Genomic DNA, 17,968 nt, shown 5'->3' on the forward strand with positions numbered 1-17,968 from the left:
TCATCTGAGTTCTATTTTAACCATTTATGGCCCTTGGCAAGGACTGTTAGATGAACCAAAAAAACCCTGTACAGTAAGTCCCCTACTTATGAATGAATTCTGTTCCAAGAGTGCATTAGTAAGTCCAACAATGTTAGCCTAGATATCCAACTAACACAACTGGCTATATAGTATAGTACTGCCACAGATTTATAATACTTTCCACACAAATAATACATAAAAAAAAGCAAGCATTTTTAATCTTACGGTTCTGTACCTTGAAAAGTACAGTAGTGCAGTACAATAGCTGGGCATCTTCGCATCTTTGAAAGTTTTTATATAGGGAACTTACTGTGATCTTGTTTCAAAAAGCTGAGGAAGTATGGGTCGTAGGGATGATGCATTGCGTCAATAAATTGTGTAAATGATAAACATCATAAAATTCTCTCTCTCTTTAATATTACAAGAGGGATCCTATCCCATGGAAGAACACCTTGCTTAGCTTTGTTTGCACAACTTCAGGCCCTAAAGGGTTAACCGTCTGCTCCCTCTGGTGGACTTCCCAGGAGCCCCTGCCACTGCTCACCTTGCGGGTGTTTAAATGACCCACTCCGCATGTCTGCCAGGGTCTGAGTCCCACGTCACAGAGCAGGAACTCAGAAGGGATCCTGGTGCCGGCAAGAAGCCTGAGCTGGTGTTCAGCTGCAAGAAGCTGAACCTTCTTGCAGGGCTGTCTGTGGAGACAGTCATGCTCAGGGGGCATTTCCTTTGCAGAATGGATCATTCTCAGGCAAGTGTGAAGCAGAGTCCAAACACCTGAGTTTCCATTTGAGCTGCAAGTGTCCTTTTAGGGCTATGTCAGCTTTAGGAAGCATGCGGTGCCTTGCCCCGGCCCACACCTGAGTTGTCAGCTGCCCCCACCCCCTGTCCAACCCCACCGCTAATAGCAGCACTTCTGGCCCTGCAGCCCCAAGTCTGGGGGTTGGGCCAGCATTTCTCAACCCTGTATCTGTCCCTCCCCCTCGGATTCAGGTGTCTCTCTGCATGAATCCCATAGACTTGTAGCAGGCTCTCACACTCAGCCTTTAAATATCCTTGCCAGATGATTCAGTGAGTTTAGAAGCACAGCCCCCTGCTTCAGGAAGGAGAGGCCCTTCCTGAAAGGCAGCTGCTTTCAAGCCAGCCAGGAGCTCAACTTAGACCCACCCTGAAGTTGGAGGTCCCTGGTTCCCAGGAGGGCCCCCTGCTCGCTGCGTGTGGAGAGACACCTCCCCCACCACCGATCTCAGCACACTCGGCATGCAGGCACCTAGTCCTTCCTGGGAGCACAGGGCCCACTGGGCACTGACCAACTCGCTGGCTCTCCTGATGCCAGGCCCTGTGCTGAGCCCTTGGAGGAGACTCGGCTCTGACCGGGTAGAAGGTCACAGTGCAGACACCGAGGCAGGGGAGACAGACAGGTACAGGGAGGCGGGCAAGCCAATGCTGGAGGTGCAGCAGCCAAGTCTGTTGGAAGCAAGTGGGGGAGTCAGGAGAGGCTCCCAGGAGAGTCAGCATTCCCCCTGGTATGGCCTAGAAGCATCTCAAGGCGGCCTTAACAAGAAATGAGGGGACGCCACCCCTTGCCCCAGCACTAGAGCCTTTAGCTCTGTGCCTCTGTCTGGTCTCCACTTACCAAATGCTGGGCTCTGAAGTGCAAATGGAGGTGGAACAGGAAGGACAGAGCCAGGGCCTGAGGCTGCCGCACAACTCGCTGACCAAGAGCAGGACTGCACAAACGGGGCTCCAGGCTGAGCAGCCACTGTTACAGCTGCCATGTAGCTAGCTTACTTCGGATGATGATAATATTGTAATAATTATGATAGCAGCTCACTCATACCACATACTTACTTTGTGCTCAACGCTTTACACACTTGAATTTATTTAAAGCTCGTGGAGGGCTTCCCAGGTGGTGCTAGTGGTAAAGAACCCACCCGCCTGCCATTGCAGGAGACATAAGAGAAACAAATTCGCTCCCTGAGTTGGGAAGATCCCCTGGAGTAGGAAATGACAACCCATCCAGTTTTCTTGCCTGGGAAGCCCCGTGGGCAGAGCAGCCTGGCAGGCTACAGTCCACAGGGTAACAAAGACTAAGGCACGACTTAGCGACTGAGCATGCACACACATATGCCTTCTGAGGTGGCCCGTGCCCTGCCTGTGAGTGTGTCTCTCTAAAAAGGTCTACTTCTTACCTATCAGAAAAGAAAGAAATGTCTCTAGACGTTGCCAAATGTCCCTTCAGGATGGGGGCTAAGGGCAAAATCACCCATGCCTGAGAACCACTGAGCTAAACCCAACCACTTAGGACCTCTGAATGGGACTTCAGGTAAACCTTGAGTCTTAGGGCACTTTCCAAATCAAATGAATCTCACCAAAATTATTAGCTAGCAAAAGCTGAAAAGAGAACATTGAGTGCCAACAATTTTTTTAAGAAGGTTGTCATCCCCTTTGTCTACAGTCTAGAAATTGACAAGCCCCCCAAGATTCCGACTCTTGTTGTGAAAGCCCACCCAGTCGGCCCAGATGGTAGCAACCTCCTCATATATTCTGCTTGGAATCCCCGGGCTGGCAGGTGGCCCGGGCATCCAGCCAGGGGATACAGCAGCCTCAGTCTTATGCAGGCGGCCCGCATGGCATGAGAAGCACGACATGGCTGGAACCCACGGTTACGGTTGGCAGTCACACACGTGGCTTTTGGATCGATGAGGCAACATGAGGATTTTGATTACCACTGGGGCTTTTTCCAGAAAGAGGCTTGTAGGTACATATCCTGGGAGCAGGCCACAAACATGCCCTGTTTATGGTCTGTGGTACTGGTCAGTCGGGGCCAGGGTTTAGTCTAAGACCCCACAGGGCTGTATCATCCTGGGGAGGTTATGTTGTAGTTATTGCTCATTCTTTAATGAGAGAGGTCACTGATGCAACCTCAGAAAAAAAGTCAGGAGCAGAGACTGCATGGAGGGCTTTCCCCTTTAACTGTCCCACCACATGACGGGTGAGGTCATCTTCTAGATCGTCAGTGGGTATAACTTCCTCCAGGAAGATGCAGATGGAGTTAAGTCTCACAGCCCTGTCCTTTCAATTGCCTGTGCTTCCCTTATAGGCAGTCCTAACAGTTTCAATTGGGCTTCGCTGCTGGCTCAGCAGTACAGAATCCACCTGCCATGCAGGAGGCCTGGATTCAATCCCTGAGTTGGGAAGATCCCCTGGAGGAGCAAATGGCAGCCCACTCCAGTATTCTTGCCTGGGAAATCCCATGGACAGAGGAGACTGGCAGGCTACAGTCCATGGCATTGCAGACTCGGACACGACTGAGCGACTAAACAAACAACAATTCCAGTTGCCTAGTTACTCATCTGTCTTTCTCAATGAATTGGGCCATTGCAACCCCCTGTGTCCCCAGCCACTGCTCAGGGTCGGGTACACAGCATTCACTAGGAAAACTGTTTATCAAATGAATGCACATGGGCTTCAGCATCAGATGCTATGCTATGCTAAGTCGCTTCAGTCGTGTCCGACCCTCAGCGACCTCGTGGACTGCACGAGGCAGCCCACCAGGCTCCCCCGTCCCTGGGATTCTCCAGGCAAGAACCCTGGAGTGGTTGCCATTTCCTTCTCCAATGCCTGAAAGTGAAAAGTGAAAGTGAAGTCGCTCAGTCGTGTCCAACCCTCAGCGACCTCGTGGACTGCAGCCTACCAGGGTCCTCCATCAGATAGATCTCGGTTCAAACCCTGGCTCTGGTATTTATAAGCTAAATGAGTTGGGCATGTTTCCTGACATCTTTGAGCCCCAGTCCCTTCATCTGAAAAACGTGGAAGATGGACTCATCTCTTAGAGTGAAGAAGAAATTAAAGAATGTCTAAAAAGTATCCCGAAGGATGCCTAGCACCTAGTCAGTACTCCAAAAACAGCAAGCCTTCTCCCTGCTTCCTTAGCTATAGCTTATGCTGTTTCTAAAGCAAACCAGTTCTTCCCTGGTGGTCCAGTGGTTAAGACTCCACGTGCCCAGTGCAGGGAGCATGGGCTTGATCCCTGATTGAGGAGCTAAGATCTCCCGTGCCACGCAGCAGGGTCATAAATAAATAGGCATACCCTATCACAGTGTCAACTGTTTAGTCATCATGTTGTACTTTACATCCCTATAAAAATAAAAAAAATGAATAAAGCAAACCAGTTAATTAATTTTTTTTCTATTGCACGCAGTTAAGAAAAGCACTTCCCTTCCCAGAAGTTTAAGAATTTTTTTCTGAAATCTTGTCTTGTTCATGAATACAACCACCCCCAGACACAAGTTGGGGAAGCTAGTCTTCCTCTAATCCTTCCCCTCCACCCTCCTCCCCTGGCTCTGGCTGTCACCAAGGAAGACTGATGAGAAGATGGGTATTAGCTTCATTATAAGTTGGTGATATCCAGGAAGCCTCCAATGGGAACAGAAGTGGTGTATAGAGTGTTCTTTTTCTTCCTCCTTTGCTCCTCTTTCCTTCCTTCATTCTTGCCTTCAGCAGATACTTTTTTTCTTTTTTTTTTTTTGGCTGTGTAGGATCTTAGTTGTGGCATGTGGGATCTAGTTCCCTGACCAGGGATTGAACCTGGACCCCCTGCATTGGGAATGCAGACTCTTAGCCACTGGACTACCAGGGAAGTCCCAGCAGATACTTCTGCTTTATTCCAGGCACTGTACTCAGTGAGGCCTGGAACAGACATTTTAATAGATAAGGTCCCTGGCTTTACGTTATTCACATCTGGGGATAAGTTATCTTAGTGTGATGGGCACCATCCTGAGAGACAATGTAAGTGCCACAGGCCAGCTGAGGAGAGAGCATGGAGTCAGTCATTCAAGGTCACATTCGATCAGGCCTCTGAGCATGAGTAGAATCCTGCAGGCACAGAGCAGGGGGAGGACGCACACACCAGAGAGAACACAGGTACGGTGGCACCAATGAGGACAGCCCTCATGGTCTGCACCAGCCCCACCTTCAGCAGAGGTGCCTGTGTCCATCATCCTCTGTCCCAGCAGCAGATGGCCCAGCTCGTGCTCAACCTCAGGGCCTCCAGGATGGGGTGGGTATCTGACCAGTGGGGCTCCCATCACTGCTCCAGCTGGGGCTGCTGCACATTTCATCTTTTTTTAAGCATTTTTATTTATTTTATTTATTTATTTATTGCTATGCTGTGTCTGTTGCCGCATGTGGGCTTTCTCTAATTGGAGCAAGCAGGGGCTACTCTTTAGTTGCAATGCACAGGCTTCTCATTGCAGTGGCTTCTCTCGTTTTGGAGCACAGTCTCTAATGTGCACGGGCTTCAGTGGTTGTGGGCCTGTGGCATGGGGGATCTTCCCGGACCAGGGATCAAAGCCGGTTCCCCTGTACTAGCAGGCAGATTCTTAACCACTGGACACCCAGGGAAGTCCTACGCATTTAATATTGCTACAGTTTTGAACCAGGACTGTTCTAGATTGTTCTATTCACAAATCACGGCAACCCACTCCAGTGTTCTTGCCTGGGAGAGCCTATGGACAGAGGAGCCTGGCAGGCTACAGTTCATGGGGTCGCCAGAGTCAGACATGACTTAGCAACTAAACCACCACCATTCCCAAATCGGGCCAGGGGACATGATTCTCTGAAAAAGTTGTCCCTGGCCCATGGAATATCATGAAAAAGTGTTCGGGAAAGGCATTTCAGCAAAGCCAGATGCATTTGTTTAAACAACAGAATCCTGCATGCACAGTAGATTTAACTCCTTCTTGTGTGCAATAGGGAATTGTATCCTTACCTGAGTTCCTGGATCCCTTTACCAACTGTGGTCATGCGCAGCTTGAAAGGTACCATGGTGAACCACTCAAGGGAGTATATGTTTTATTAAAGCCCTTCATGTCTCAGGCAATAGGTGAGATGTGAAAGAGAAAGAGATTGACTCTTCCCTTTGAACACCATCTAACCTTCCACCCGAGATGAACCCAGTGACTACTCATCAGGCAGGGAGTGGGGTCGCCCATGGTCAGAACAACTGTTGAAGAACAAGTAGGGCCAAGATGGGACCTGTTCTGCTATCCAGAGCTGGACAGTGAGCCCATCACCTCCAAAATGTCATTGAATGGTTTGGAACAAGGAAAAGTGCCTGCAGGTTTTAATATGCCTTAGGATAAACCAATGCTGGTAGAGTTATGTTTTATTTGATGGGACTGGGCTTCCCTGGTGGTTCAATGATAAAGAATCCTCCTGGCAATGCAGGAGACCAGGGTTGGATCCCTGGGTTGAGAAGATACCCTAGAGTAGGAAATGGCAACGCACTCCAGTATTCTTGCCTGGAAAATTCCATGGACAGAGGAGCCTAGCAGGCTACAGTCCATGGGGTCGCAAAGAGTCAGACATGACTGAGCATTCATAGGATTTAGGACTTCAAGCCTGTGAGGCAGCATCTCAAGTAACCCTGAGAGAATTGCTCAGAGGAGGCGAGGGGAGAAGCCAGGTGATATAGAAGTTTTGCAACAAAGGGCAGGTAGTCTGAACATCGAAAGATTATTGTTAAAGAAGACCAGGTTAAGGAATTTAGCACTTTTCCATGTATGGAAAGATACAAGAGTCTGGGCTCACTGAAATCATTCCTTTGATATACACCTCACCTATCTGGGGCCAGCATCCTGTGTTTTCACATCCTGAGTTTCCTCAAGGCTCCCAGTAGGGAGTGGCTGCAGACCGATGGCTGCTGGATGGCAGGTATTTTCTTCCTCGGTTCCCTCGGGGCTCATCAGCTCCCCATCCGTGGTGTCTGCAATTGCTGATGACTGTGACATCCTTGTTTATTGATATGGCAGGAAATATTCCCTTTCTTGCCCCCTTGGGTTAATCTTTAAAATGTTTTAGGCAAAATTCTGCTCTTTTTTCTAAGTTTTGTTTTTCCACCAGGTATTTTTTGTAAATTGTGGACAGAAGCAAGGTCGCTCTTGTTCACAAATTAATCTGGCAATTCCCACAGAGACCTATCTCCTTGTCTAAGCTGTACCCAAATGCCTTTCCTCTCAAACTAGTGGTGCTGAGAAACATTCTGCTAAAGAGACGGGCAGAAAGAGCCATGGCTCTTGGCCCCCATGGAAGGACCCTCATGGAATGCCATGTGCGGCTTCAGCTGAGTTACCCAGAAGGCAGTGAGGCTGGTGGAGGTCAAGTTTTGCTGAGAGAGGCTCTTCTACTGGCAGGACAGGGTTCCTTTAAAGAGCAGCCTGTGAGCTGGGGTATCTGGAGTGGCAGAGACTGCACATCTAGGAGATGGCTTCTCTCGGCCACAGACATGCCTCCAGCAGTGATCATGAAGCACTGAGGGCTGTAAGACTTTACCCTGGCAGGTGCGCTCGGGGAGAACCACCCTCACTGCCCAGTACCCGCACCATCTGGCAGAGAGCTCCTGTTTCTGTTTCACCCACCCAGCTCTCGGGTGCCAAACCAGCTTCTCATCTGTCAGCCAGCATGAGGCAGAGGGAGATAGCGAGCACTGTCAGCCCGCTCTGGATGGAGTGCGGGGGTCCTCTGGGCTGTAGTGGTTCTTGGGTCTTCTGAAGTCATTGGCTGGCTTTTAAAGGAAGTGTCCTCTACGTCGGATCTTTCAGCTGAGAGCGGACAGAGTAGCGGGCAGTTCCAAGGGCGGCCCTCGGAGGTTTGGTCGCAGTGGCAAAGCCAGCACCACGGACAGCAGAGCGGTGAGCCGCACTCCCACCAGCAGCCCGGTCAGACTGAAGTGTTCCAGGTAAATCAGCGAGCACCGCCTTCTCGTAGGTACCCGCGCCTTCTCTCTGCTTCCTTTCCCCCTTGGTCTCTGCCTCCCTGCTGTAGCACCGACTGCTGATAGAGATTGTGAGTTCTGGCCCCTCCCGGGAAGGTCGTAGCCCCGACTCCTGGGGCTCCAGAAGGAGAAAGAGGCGAGGCTCCCTTCTCGAGCCCCACTCACGTATTGCTGATTGAAGCTGCCTGGGCGCCTTGCAAGTCCTCCGTTGTTTGATCCAGCTGTCCTCAACTATTTTGGCACCAGGAACCAGTTTTGTGGAAGACGGTTTTTCCACAGATAGTGGGAGGGGATGGTTTCGGAATGATTTAAGTGCATTACATTTATCATGCATTTTATTTCTATTGTTATTACATCAGCTCCACCTCAGATCATCAGGCTTTAGATCCCGGAGATTGGGGACCCCCGGTTTGAGCCATTCCCTAAGTGTGCAGCAGTAACAGATATCGCTGGCATACCACAAGGCAGGACTCAGCCCCCTTGGGTGTCAGAGCCCCACTTTCAGCCAGGAAAGTTCTCACTGGGAAGAGGCTCTAAATGGGAGTGTGTCCCATCCACCCCACCAGGTCTTCATGAGGGAGAAACCCCCGATAACAAGAGCCCCAAATGCCTTCTGTCACATTCCAGAGCCTGCCCCACAAGGCATAGCTGGAGCAAGGCGCACCCGGGACCCACAGGACTATAAAGCTCTCATGGGCGAGCTCTCCATTTATCCCACCCTCACCCCAAGTTGGGGCTTCCCTAGTGGCTCAGTGGAAAAGAATTCGCCTGCCAATGCAAGCGACGCGAGTTTGATCCCTGGGTCAGGAAGATCTGTTGGAGGAGGAAATGGCAACCCACTCCAATATTCTTGCCTGGGAAATGCTGTGGACAGAGAGCCTGGCAGGCCACACTCCATGGGGTCACAAAGAGCCGGACATGACTTAGTGACTAAACAGCAGCAACGCCTCAAGCTCCTTTCCCACCAGTTCAAGCAGCACCTTCACAGGCAAAGTTGTAGAACCCAGGTCCCCAAAGAGACAGAATCCTTTTATACTTGCAGAGAGGTGCCTCACCCAGGCCCTCACCTGACCACCCATGACCCTTGATCACTATCCCCCCATCCTCCATCCATCATTCTGAGAGCCCTGGCCCATCCTTGTGCCTCACAGTCACCATGTAAAGCAGATTTCCCTAACCTGGCTCTTCATGGTCATGATGCTGAAAGGAATTTTTGGTCAAATACACTTGTGAGACATGAGTAAACAGTTGTTCAGTTTCTTTTTTTAAAAATTATGATATAATTGCTTTACAATGTTGTGTTAATTTCTGATGTACAACAAAGTGAATCCACCATATGTTCGCATGTACCTCCTTCCTCTTGAGCCTCCCTCCCAGCTGCCATCCCACTGCCTTAGGTCTTCACAGAGCACTGAGCTGAGCTTCCGTGCCATGTGGCAGCTTCCCACTAGCTCTGTTTTACGCGTGGTGGTGCGTATCGGTCAGCGCTGTCTCAGTTTGTCCCGTCTTCTCCTTCCCCTGCTCCGCCGGGGCACCTGTTCTCCACATCTGCATCTCCATTCCTGCCCTGCGGATAGGCTCGTCTGTACGACTACAGGACTCACCAGAGCTTTTATGTACTAATGATGACTGAGGGTTTACAGAAGGGCAACAGAGTACACCTCGTTTCCCAAACTCATTTGTCTGCAGAATTCTTTTCTCCCACAGTGTCTCGTGGGCCAAGAATTGGACACAGCACACTTTGGGGAAATTGCCATAAAGGATTGAAATATAGCTCTGCCCATTTTCTGGATGGGTAGTCTGAGTCCCAGAGAACTTGAAGGACTCGTGAAAGGTGAAGTCTCACCCCACAGGGATTTGGCCTTGTCCTTGATGTACACAGTGAAGACGGACCACTCAGCTCTCCTTACGCGCAGCCCTCCTGCCCTCCCCTGCATTGCAGTGCTGTTGTGTCTTGATTGTCGGTTGGGTGTATAACTTGCTTGGAACCAAACTGGTACCAGTGGGCCTCTTGTCCACCCTGTGTCCTGGCTAGGCTTTAAATAGACAGAGCTTCCTGCTGCAATGACATCTCTCCCAGGACAACAAAGCTACCCAGGGTCTCTGACATTGGAGGAACCCAGCAGAGCATGGTGGGGGCGGAGAGGGAGGGTACGTGTTCCCAGGCTGCCCTGTTGGAGAGATGCCGTGAGGGTGGCGGGCAGGCTGGGCTCCTGGGGCGTGCCGCTGCCCGGGAGAATGAGGGATGAGCCGACTCCCCTGCGCTCTTTTCCTCTCTCCTGCAGGACATGCTGCCCATGCCCGGAGATCCAACCCAGGGGACCGGCAACTATAACATTGAAGATTTTGCCGACCTGGGCATGTTCCCGCCGTTTTCGGAGTAGCTGCGGGCAAAGCCAGGCTTCACAGAGCAGTGTCCCCCCTGCTGTGATGTCGACGCCATCGTGAACGGGGGGCCCCCATTGCCCTGCTTGTCCTGTGGCAGGACCCCCCCCATCAGAAGACACCTCATTCCCCCCTGCCTCCACCATGTTCCCCCTGCCACCGTCACATTGCTCAGCTTCTAACCCTCAGCAGTGGCTGCTCTGCCACCAAACAGGAGCCTGGTAGACGTTGGGGGTGGGTTTATTTATTGTATTTTACTTGTGTGTGCTTGGGAGGCTGACCCACTGGGTTCCTAAAATCTGGTTGTGAATAATCTCCTATCGGACAGTTTGTCTATGAAAAGTTCACTTACAGCCCAGAGAGCCCAAGCAGCATACCCAGGCCTGCCCTGGAAGCTGGAATCTGGTTTCTCCTGGCTTTTAACTTCTGTGTCCGTGTGGGGCTCAGGGAGTAGTGGGGAGAGAGGGCACACGGCCTGTGTTCTCAGAGCTGGAGGTGAGCAGCCGGGGACCCCCAGGTGGACGCCGGCTCCTCTGTCTCCTGGCTCAGCCACATCCGTCCGTCCATGTTGCCATGAGACGTGTACTTTGTGCCGCGTGATGTGAATCCTTGTCCTGATGGATGTGTTGTGCCTGTGTCTGTCGTGTGTGGCAAGAGCGAGTGTCTAGAATCCAGGGTGAGTGGCGGAGGTGGAGCCCGGCCAAGCTGAGGAGGACACCCTGACCAGAGGGAGCCAGGCCCGGGGCCTGGGCGCCAGGCAGACAGGCTGAACTGAGCAGGTGGGCCCTCGACCGCGATGCCAGGAGTGCTGGCCCAGAGCTGCTTCCTCTGCTAGGTCAGTTCTTCGGTCCAGGCGGGGGACAGCGGCTTCTCAGGAGGGGCAGAGGGTGGGTCTTCGAGGGAGAGGACTTGGGCTCCAGTTCTGGTTTTGCCACACACCCCCCACCCCAGGGCCTTGAATCCCTCAGTTTTTCTCAAGACAGAGTGAGAGCTGACTTCTAGAAGCTTGCCTAGCTAACTTCTGAGCCCCTGGTCCCTGGCTTGCTGTCTCAGATCTGAGATGATTCCCCACTTTTACTTACCACCACTCCATCCCGTGCCCTTTACAGTAAGGAAAGAAACTCCTGTGTCCTCTTCTTTTCCCTATGGTCTCCCTCCTGTCTTGCCTCCCCATCCCATCAGCTCACCAACACCCATAGGGAACCACGCTACCTACCCGTGGCCACCTCGCGGCAGACAGAGGAGCCCATGCCCCCTGCAGGCGCTGGCTCGGAGCAATCCTTGTACCCCTCCTCCCGGGGTTCTGAGGGGCCCGGTGGAGTGGAGTGCTTCTAGGCTACCTGAGCCGGGAGTGAGCCCCATCTGCAGGAAGGAGCCACGTGGAGAGTGTTTGCTCTCATCCTCTGAAAACTCTGCATCAACCCCAGCACTGGCCAGCATCCAGAGCGGATGGGCGTTCATTCTGGCCTGGGAGGCTCCAGCTGTTAAAGTCCAGCATTGTTCACGAGCTTACCCTTGGCTGGTAGCCAGCTTTGTGTGATCCCAGGTCATGGGCTCTAAATTAGAACTGACCTGACAGTTTCTAGAGTGGCTTTTAATCTTCGTGTATATAGTGGCGATTGGATTTGGGGTTTAGATGCACAGGATGTCATTTTTAACCTTTAGAAGCCTTTTGGTTCCTGGGAAAATGGCAGGTGACTGAACGTCCCCCGACCCTGACAGAACCAAGACCCAGAAGGGGCCTCCCGTGGGTGTGCCCCGCCCCTGGGGTCACCTCTGCCCCCTCTGCAGCCTTGAACTTGTCCCAGATGGTAGACTTAATTATTTCCCAAGAAGAGGCACCAAAATAGCTTTTGGATCAAAGAATGGGTTCTCGGTGAAATGAACAGACTTCTTGTGACTTTGAGCCTATAAGTTTGAAAGTCTGAGGGGGGAGGTGTGTTTGTCTCTTCTGGTTTTGGAGGGAGTTTGGGGGTTTTCTGAGGCCCACACACTGATTGGCATGCTGACTGGGAGCCTGCCACCCACCCAGGCTTTACTGGGTGCTGAGGGGATGCAGAAGGACAGAGGAGAACAATCCTGCCCCTGGGACCTTTCATCTACTTACGCAGTGTCTAGGATGAGGACCTCTCAGCTCTTAGTCCTAGTAGGCAAGGATTCGTGAGCGAATGGAAGCCAGATGTAATGGGGGAGCAGCATAACTAGACAGCCCCAACCTGACTTCCCTGGTGGTCCAGTGGTTAAGACTCTGAGCCTTCACTTCTGGGGCCTGAATTCGATCCCTGGTCGGGGAACTAAGATCCTACACACAGCACAGTGTGGCCAAAGTAAATAAATAAATAAGCCCACCTGCCCCTCCAGCTGTGTCCCAGGAGCCCTGGAGGGGCGTGTGGTGCAGTGTGACTGGCAGTCTGAGTGTTGTTTCCTGTCTTCCCCATTCCATGCTTTGATTGTGAGTGTTAGAAGCCACCATGTGGCCACTCAGAAAACAGGGAGCACCCAGAGGACCACATGTCTGAGGGATTCTTCCCCCCACCCCCCCCACACAGAAGGAATTTTGAGACGAATGAGCATGAAGTCCTAGAGAGCCTAGTAATGCCAGTTTGTAGAAGCCCCTCCCTCTGGTCCTGCCCAGCCAGGAAGCCAGGCTGCCCATGGACCCTGCGTCAGCATGGCCTTCAGCTCAACTTCCTTTCCTACTGGAGATGGACGAAAAGCTGGATTGGGAAGGGGAACAGCACTGGGACTTTGGCTCCAGGACTCTCTTCCTCGTTCACACCTCATCTTGCATCTCCCAGGCCTTCCAGTGGCTTCCTTTGGCTGAGCAAGCAGAAGGCTCTTCCCCAAAAAGAGCCATGTGGTGGCTGCCTGAACCATTGGTGAGCAGACAGACACAGCCACGCTGAGGCTTGGCCAAGGCTGGGTTAGTGACTGTGACGGTGGCTACAGGGGTTCTAGAACATTCTGCCTCTATACCCCTCCCACTGGCTTCATCTTTAGTTTTGGTTTCAGGGAGCAACAGAGCCATCACAGACACCCGCATTCTTCTCTGCATCCCAGTTGATCAAATTCACCGTTTTGTTGTTTCGTGAAAGCCTGTTGCAATGAGAATACTGATAGCTGATGGGACTGACGTTGAAGAGCATGACTCTCCTGAGTCCATAGGAGACTGTCCCCCAGACCAGCCACTGTCAGTGGTGTGACCAGGCTCAGTCTAGAGATGAGTCAGGCCCCAGGAAAGTGACCATGTTCCCTTCCCTCTACGTCAGCACCTGGGCTAGCAGATGAGCCCTGAATCTCTACCCCCGGTGCCCCCCACCGACGTACCTGCTCCCTAACATTTATGGCATAAGCAGGACCATGCTGGTCACTTAACAGCCATAGCCAGTCATGAGTCAGGGTGGAAATGCTCCTTCTTTTACTGGGAAGTACGGGTTTGATCGTTAAGTCGCTGTGTCCCGACTTGCCAGGGACAACCCAACTTGTCCATTCAGCCCTCTCTCCTGGCCACATCCTCATCTTGGGTATGAAGGGATCTGACTGTCCTTTTCCTCGCTGCCTGGGGGCTGGAGCAGCTTGAGAGGCATCTTGCTGGAATACCGGCACCTCTTCATGCTTAGGTAGGTGTGCCTGGGTCTTGGGGCCAAAGACCGTGGAGCCGTGACCATGAGGGTGGAAAGAGGGAGGTTTTTTGGGAACGAGGCAGCCTGCTTCTGGTTAACAATCTCGTTTTCCTCCAAAAACAAGAGAATTCCCAGATGAGCTTCAGAGGACAGTTTCAGCACTTAATCGTTTCTCTTTTAACCTTTCTTCTTATGAATGTGAACCGTGCTGTGGATGAATCATTTGTATTTCTTGAATGTTCTCTATGACTAACAGTTATTAAGTCAGTTGTGTATATGTGTAACTAATGGAACTGCCTTTTAAAATTTCATTACAATAAAAATGACTTTGCTCTGAACACTGAATAGCCCAGGCCAGCTTTGTCACTGAGCGATTCATAGAACCTGCTCTTGAAGTTGGGTAGATGCTCTCATATTACTCTTCCTAAGGGCTGTGTTTTGTTGTCCCCAGGAAAGAGTGTAGAAAGCATGTATGCTTAAGAGCGACTCTGTCAGGGGATCTGCATCATAAAATTTTAAAAGAAGCTAATAATTCTCAGCTTTGTGTGTTAGGCAAGGCTCTCTGGAAAGCTCTTTGCAAATGCTATTTTTGTGACCATTATTAAACTCTGCGATGTGGATATTACTCCTGGTTTATAGATTCAGAAACTGGGACTCAGAGAAGTTAAGTGACTTATCTAAGAACACAAAAGGTTGATCTTAGGTCTCATTACAAAACCTTGTACCTGTTGTACTCTTCAGACACTATTTCTTTCTTAAATTCTCCCAGGGACTTTCCTGGAAGTCCAATGGTGGTCCCATGTTTAAGACTTCACCTTACAATGCAAGGGGTGCAGGTTCCATCCCTGGTTGGGGAACTAAGATCCCACATGCCTTGTGGCCAAAAATCAAAATATAAAATAGCAAGTATTGTAGCAAATTCAATAAAAACTTTTTTAAATGGCCTATATTTTTCTTTTAAAAGAAGATGTGGGATTGGCATAAAGAAAACTAGATCAGTAGAACACCACAAAGAATCTGAACGTACGCACATGTTCAGAAAGGAGAATATTTGGTATGTGCACCGCTGAAGCAAGCCAAAGCTGTTATTTACAAGAGTCAGCATTACAAATCACAGGACCAGACAGACTTCCAATAAATGGTGCCAGGGAAAAGCACATGGGAAAAGAAGCAACTGTACCCTTATCTTACACAATGTACAAAAGATAAATTCCCCACAGATGAAAACATCCGAGTGTTGAAAAGCAATATATGTAAAATCTTTAGAAAAAAATCTGGGAAAGTATATTGATGAAATCAGTTAGGAAGGAGATTTTAAACTGGGCACAAAGACCACAAACCATATAGAAATTTTTAAAAAGTTTTGTTTGAGGTCACTAAAAAATAATCAGCTTAAAGAAATGGACCAGACAGCCAATAAACTGGTAGAAATATTTGCAGTGTGTGTACCTAACAGAGTGGTATTCACATCGAGAGAGGCTATTCTGAATATAAGGATTCATAAAAATGAATGAAAAATACAGCTCAGCAGATTAGTGACCAGAGGCTTCCCTGGTGGTCCAGTTGTTAGGACGTTGCCTTCCGTGCAGGGGGTGCAGGCTCAGTCCTTGGTCCGGGAGCTCACGTCCCTAGAAACCGAAACATAAAGCAGAAACACGATTGTAACAAATTCAGTAAATACTTTAAAAATGGTCCATGTCAAAAAAACAAAAAGAATTGTTTTTAACAGGTAAATGATCAGAGTTTGAATTGCCAGTTCATAGAAACTCAGTGGCATTAGATGTGTGAGAAAAGACTGAACCCCCCTAGTAATGAAAGGAAATGCAAAATTGAAGCAAGACAAGGTCTTATCACTCAGATGTACCAGGTCTGATAACTCAACTGTTTTGACATATGGGGAAACAGGACAGACACTCTGGGAAGGGTTACACAATATCCCGACACGTCAAAGATGTAAAAACCCTATGACTCAGTGAATCCAAGTGTCTGTCCTAGGAAACCTCCCGCATGTGTGCGACAAGGCAGGTGAAAGGACACCTACTGCACTGCCAGTTGTAGTGAAAAACTGGGAACCTGTCTAAGCATCCTTTAGTAAAGAAATGACTCAACTGATTGATGTAGGCCCACAAAATGTGGGTGCCACACTTAAAATGATTTTGTAGAAGTGTGCGCACGTTCTAAAAACTTACTATTACATTCAAAAGATTGTACATATTTTATAACTCAAGGCAATAATTACGTATCGTGTTTCTGCATAAGTAGATATGCAGCAAACATTTTTTAAAACGAATCTCCTGGACGGATAGGTACAACTGTGAATACAGAGAGGAAGAGTGGACAGAGTGACTTGTGTGGTTGAATTCCTTAAAGCAGATTAAGGCCGAGGAAAGAAAGAGGTGTTGATTGAAATAAAGAGAGATACATGGTATTTGTTTTCCTCTTTTTTGTTTTTCTGTTTTCTCTTACTTCCCTCTGCGTGAGAGTCTGTAAGTCCATGCATGTCTCTACAAATGACCCAGTTTTGTTCCTTTTAATGGCTGAGTGATACTCCATTGGGCATATGTACCATATCTTCTTTATACATTCATCTGGAGAAAAAGTGTCTGAAGCAGTTACGGCAAAATGTTAAACAGCTACTTCATCTTGGTGATGAGCTTATGGTATACTTTTCTCAAATTTGCTGTATAGTCAAAAAAGTGTTAGTCACTCAGTCATGTCCAACTCTATGCGTCCCCATAGACTGTAGCCTACCAGGCTCCTCTGTTCATTGGATTTCCCAGGCAAGAATACTGAAGTGGGTTGCCATTTCCTTCTCCACAGATCTTCCTGACCCAGGAATGTTCCATTGCGTTGATATAAAATTCTGTGTGCATTTATATTCATGAAAGATGAAACTCTAGTAACCTATCTCCACATGATAGACCCTCAAGTGAATTTACCTTTTATGTAATTTTTTTAAATATTTTTTTGCTTACTTGAGTGCACCCCATCTTAGTTGCAACATCTAGTTCCCTGAAAAGGGAATTGAACCTGGGCCCCCTGCATTGGGAGCTCAGAGTCTAAGCCACTGGACCACCAGGGAAGTCCCTATCCTTGTAACTTTTAATGTTATTTGTTTTACAAAGAACGTGTATTACTTACAAAGTCTTGAAAAATAATGAAAAGCAAATCACTTGTCAGAATAAGAAAATAAATGACTTAGCCACACTACCTTGAAATCATTGGATCCCTCGTTGAGGAATTAAGATCCTGCATGCTACATAGCGAGGGCCTAATAATTTGTTTGAACCTTGAAACTTTGAACTTAAAAAGGAAAAAAAGAAAGAGCCATAGCTGGACACAGCTCTGTCAGACCAGGCAGAGCAGGAATTGCCAGGTAAGTTCAGAGAAGAAATAGTGAAAAAGGCCCAAACAGTTGCCAGGACATGGCTTCACCTGCATCCTCCCTTTCATTTCTCCCCCAGCAATAGACAACTAGATAAAAATACACTCTCATCATAGATAGAGCAATAGTAATTCTTTGCCTGATGTTACTAATGATGTACACTCATTATTTTTAAGAGTATAGCATATAGAAAAGCATAAAGAATAAAAGATTGTATTCTGATTCAGGTTACTGATGAGGGGCCCAATGAACAGTGAAAGGCGATGGGGATGAAGCACAGGGGTGTGGAAGCGTGAGGCTGCTCAGATTGGGAGGGGGAATAAAGCAAGAAGAGCATCGGCCGGGTTCTCACGGTGCTCCCTCCACTTCCAAGACCCACCTCCCAGCCTCCGCTCCCAACAGCTCCTTATCTTCCTCTGGGAGGAAAACAAGGTCATCTCCCTGTTAACCATGTTGAAGCCCAACAGTTATGAAGTTAATTCTCCCGCAAACCCTCTCAAGCGTGCTCTTTCCATAAACACGTGCTGCGCACAGGGCTGGAGCTACACAGTGAAGACGCAACCCCACCCCTAGAATATGAGGTTCCTAACTTCCGGCTCCTGGGGGAAGGATGGAGGAAGGGATAGTTAGGGAGTTTGGGATGCTATATTTAAACTGGATAACCAACAAGGACCTACCGTACAGCACAGGGAACTCTGCTCAGTGTCAGGCAGCAGCCTGGGTGGGAAAGGGGTTTAGGGAAGAATGGATGCATGTGTATGTATGGCTGAGTCCCTTTGC

At 49.3% G+C, this 17,968-nt stretch overlaps 1 protein-coding gene and 1 non-coding gene across 6 annotated transcripts in view; one reads left to right on the forward strand and one right to left on the reverse strand.

Annotated features, from left to right (window-relative positions):
- The window catches only part of ARNT2 (aryl hydrocarbon receptor nuclear translocator 2), a 190,526-nt gene extending 176,378 nt beyond the window's left edge, over nt 1–14,148 (forward strand). For 4 of the 5 annotated variants that reach the window (XM_018066308.1, XM_018066309.1, XM_013973038.2 and 1 more), the window contains exons 18-19: nt 7,623–7,759; nt 10,081–14,148. In XM_018066308.1, coding sequence (XP_017921797.1) covers nt 7,623–7,759; nt 10,081–10,179 — 236 coding nt within the window. In that variant the 3' untranslated portion in view covers nt 10,180–14,148. Of the gene's footprint in view, nt 1–7,622; nt 7,785–10,080 lie in introns of all 5 variants that reach the window. The other variant, XM_018066310.1, reaches the window with a different exon arrangement.
- TRNAG-CCC lies at nt 4,588–4,660 on the reverse strand. The gene has a single exon. It is a non-coding gene; the product is annotated as a tRNA-Gly (tRNA).

The sequence above is a fragment of the Capra hircus genome, chromosome 21 (assembly GCF_001704415.2).
Source record: "Capra hircus breed San Clemente chromosome 21, ASM170441v1, whole genome shotgun sequence".
Taxonomy (NCBI): domain Eukaryota; kingdom Metazoa; phylum Chordata; class Mammalia; order Artiodactyla; family Bovidae; genus Capra; species Capra hircus.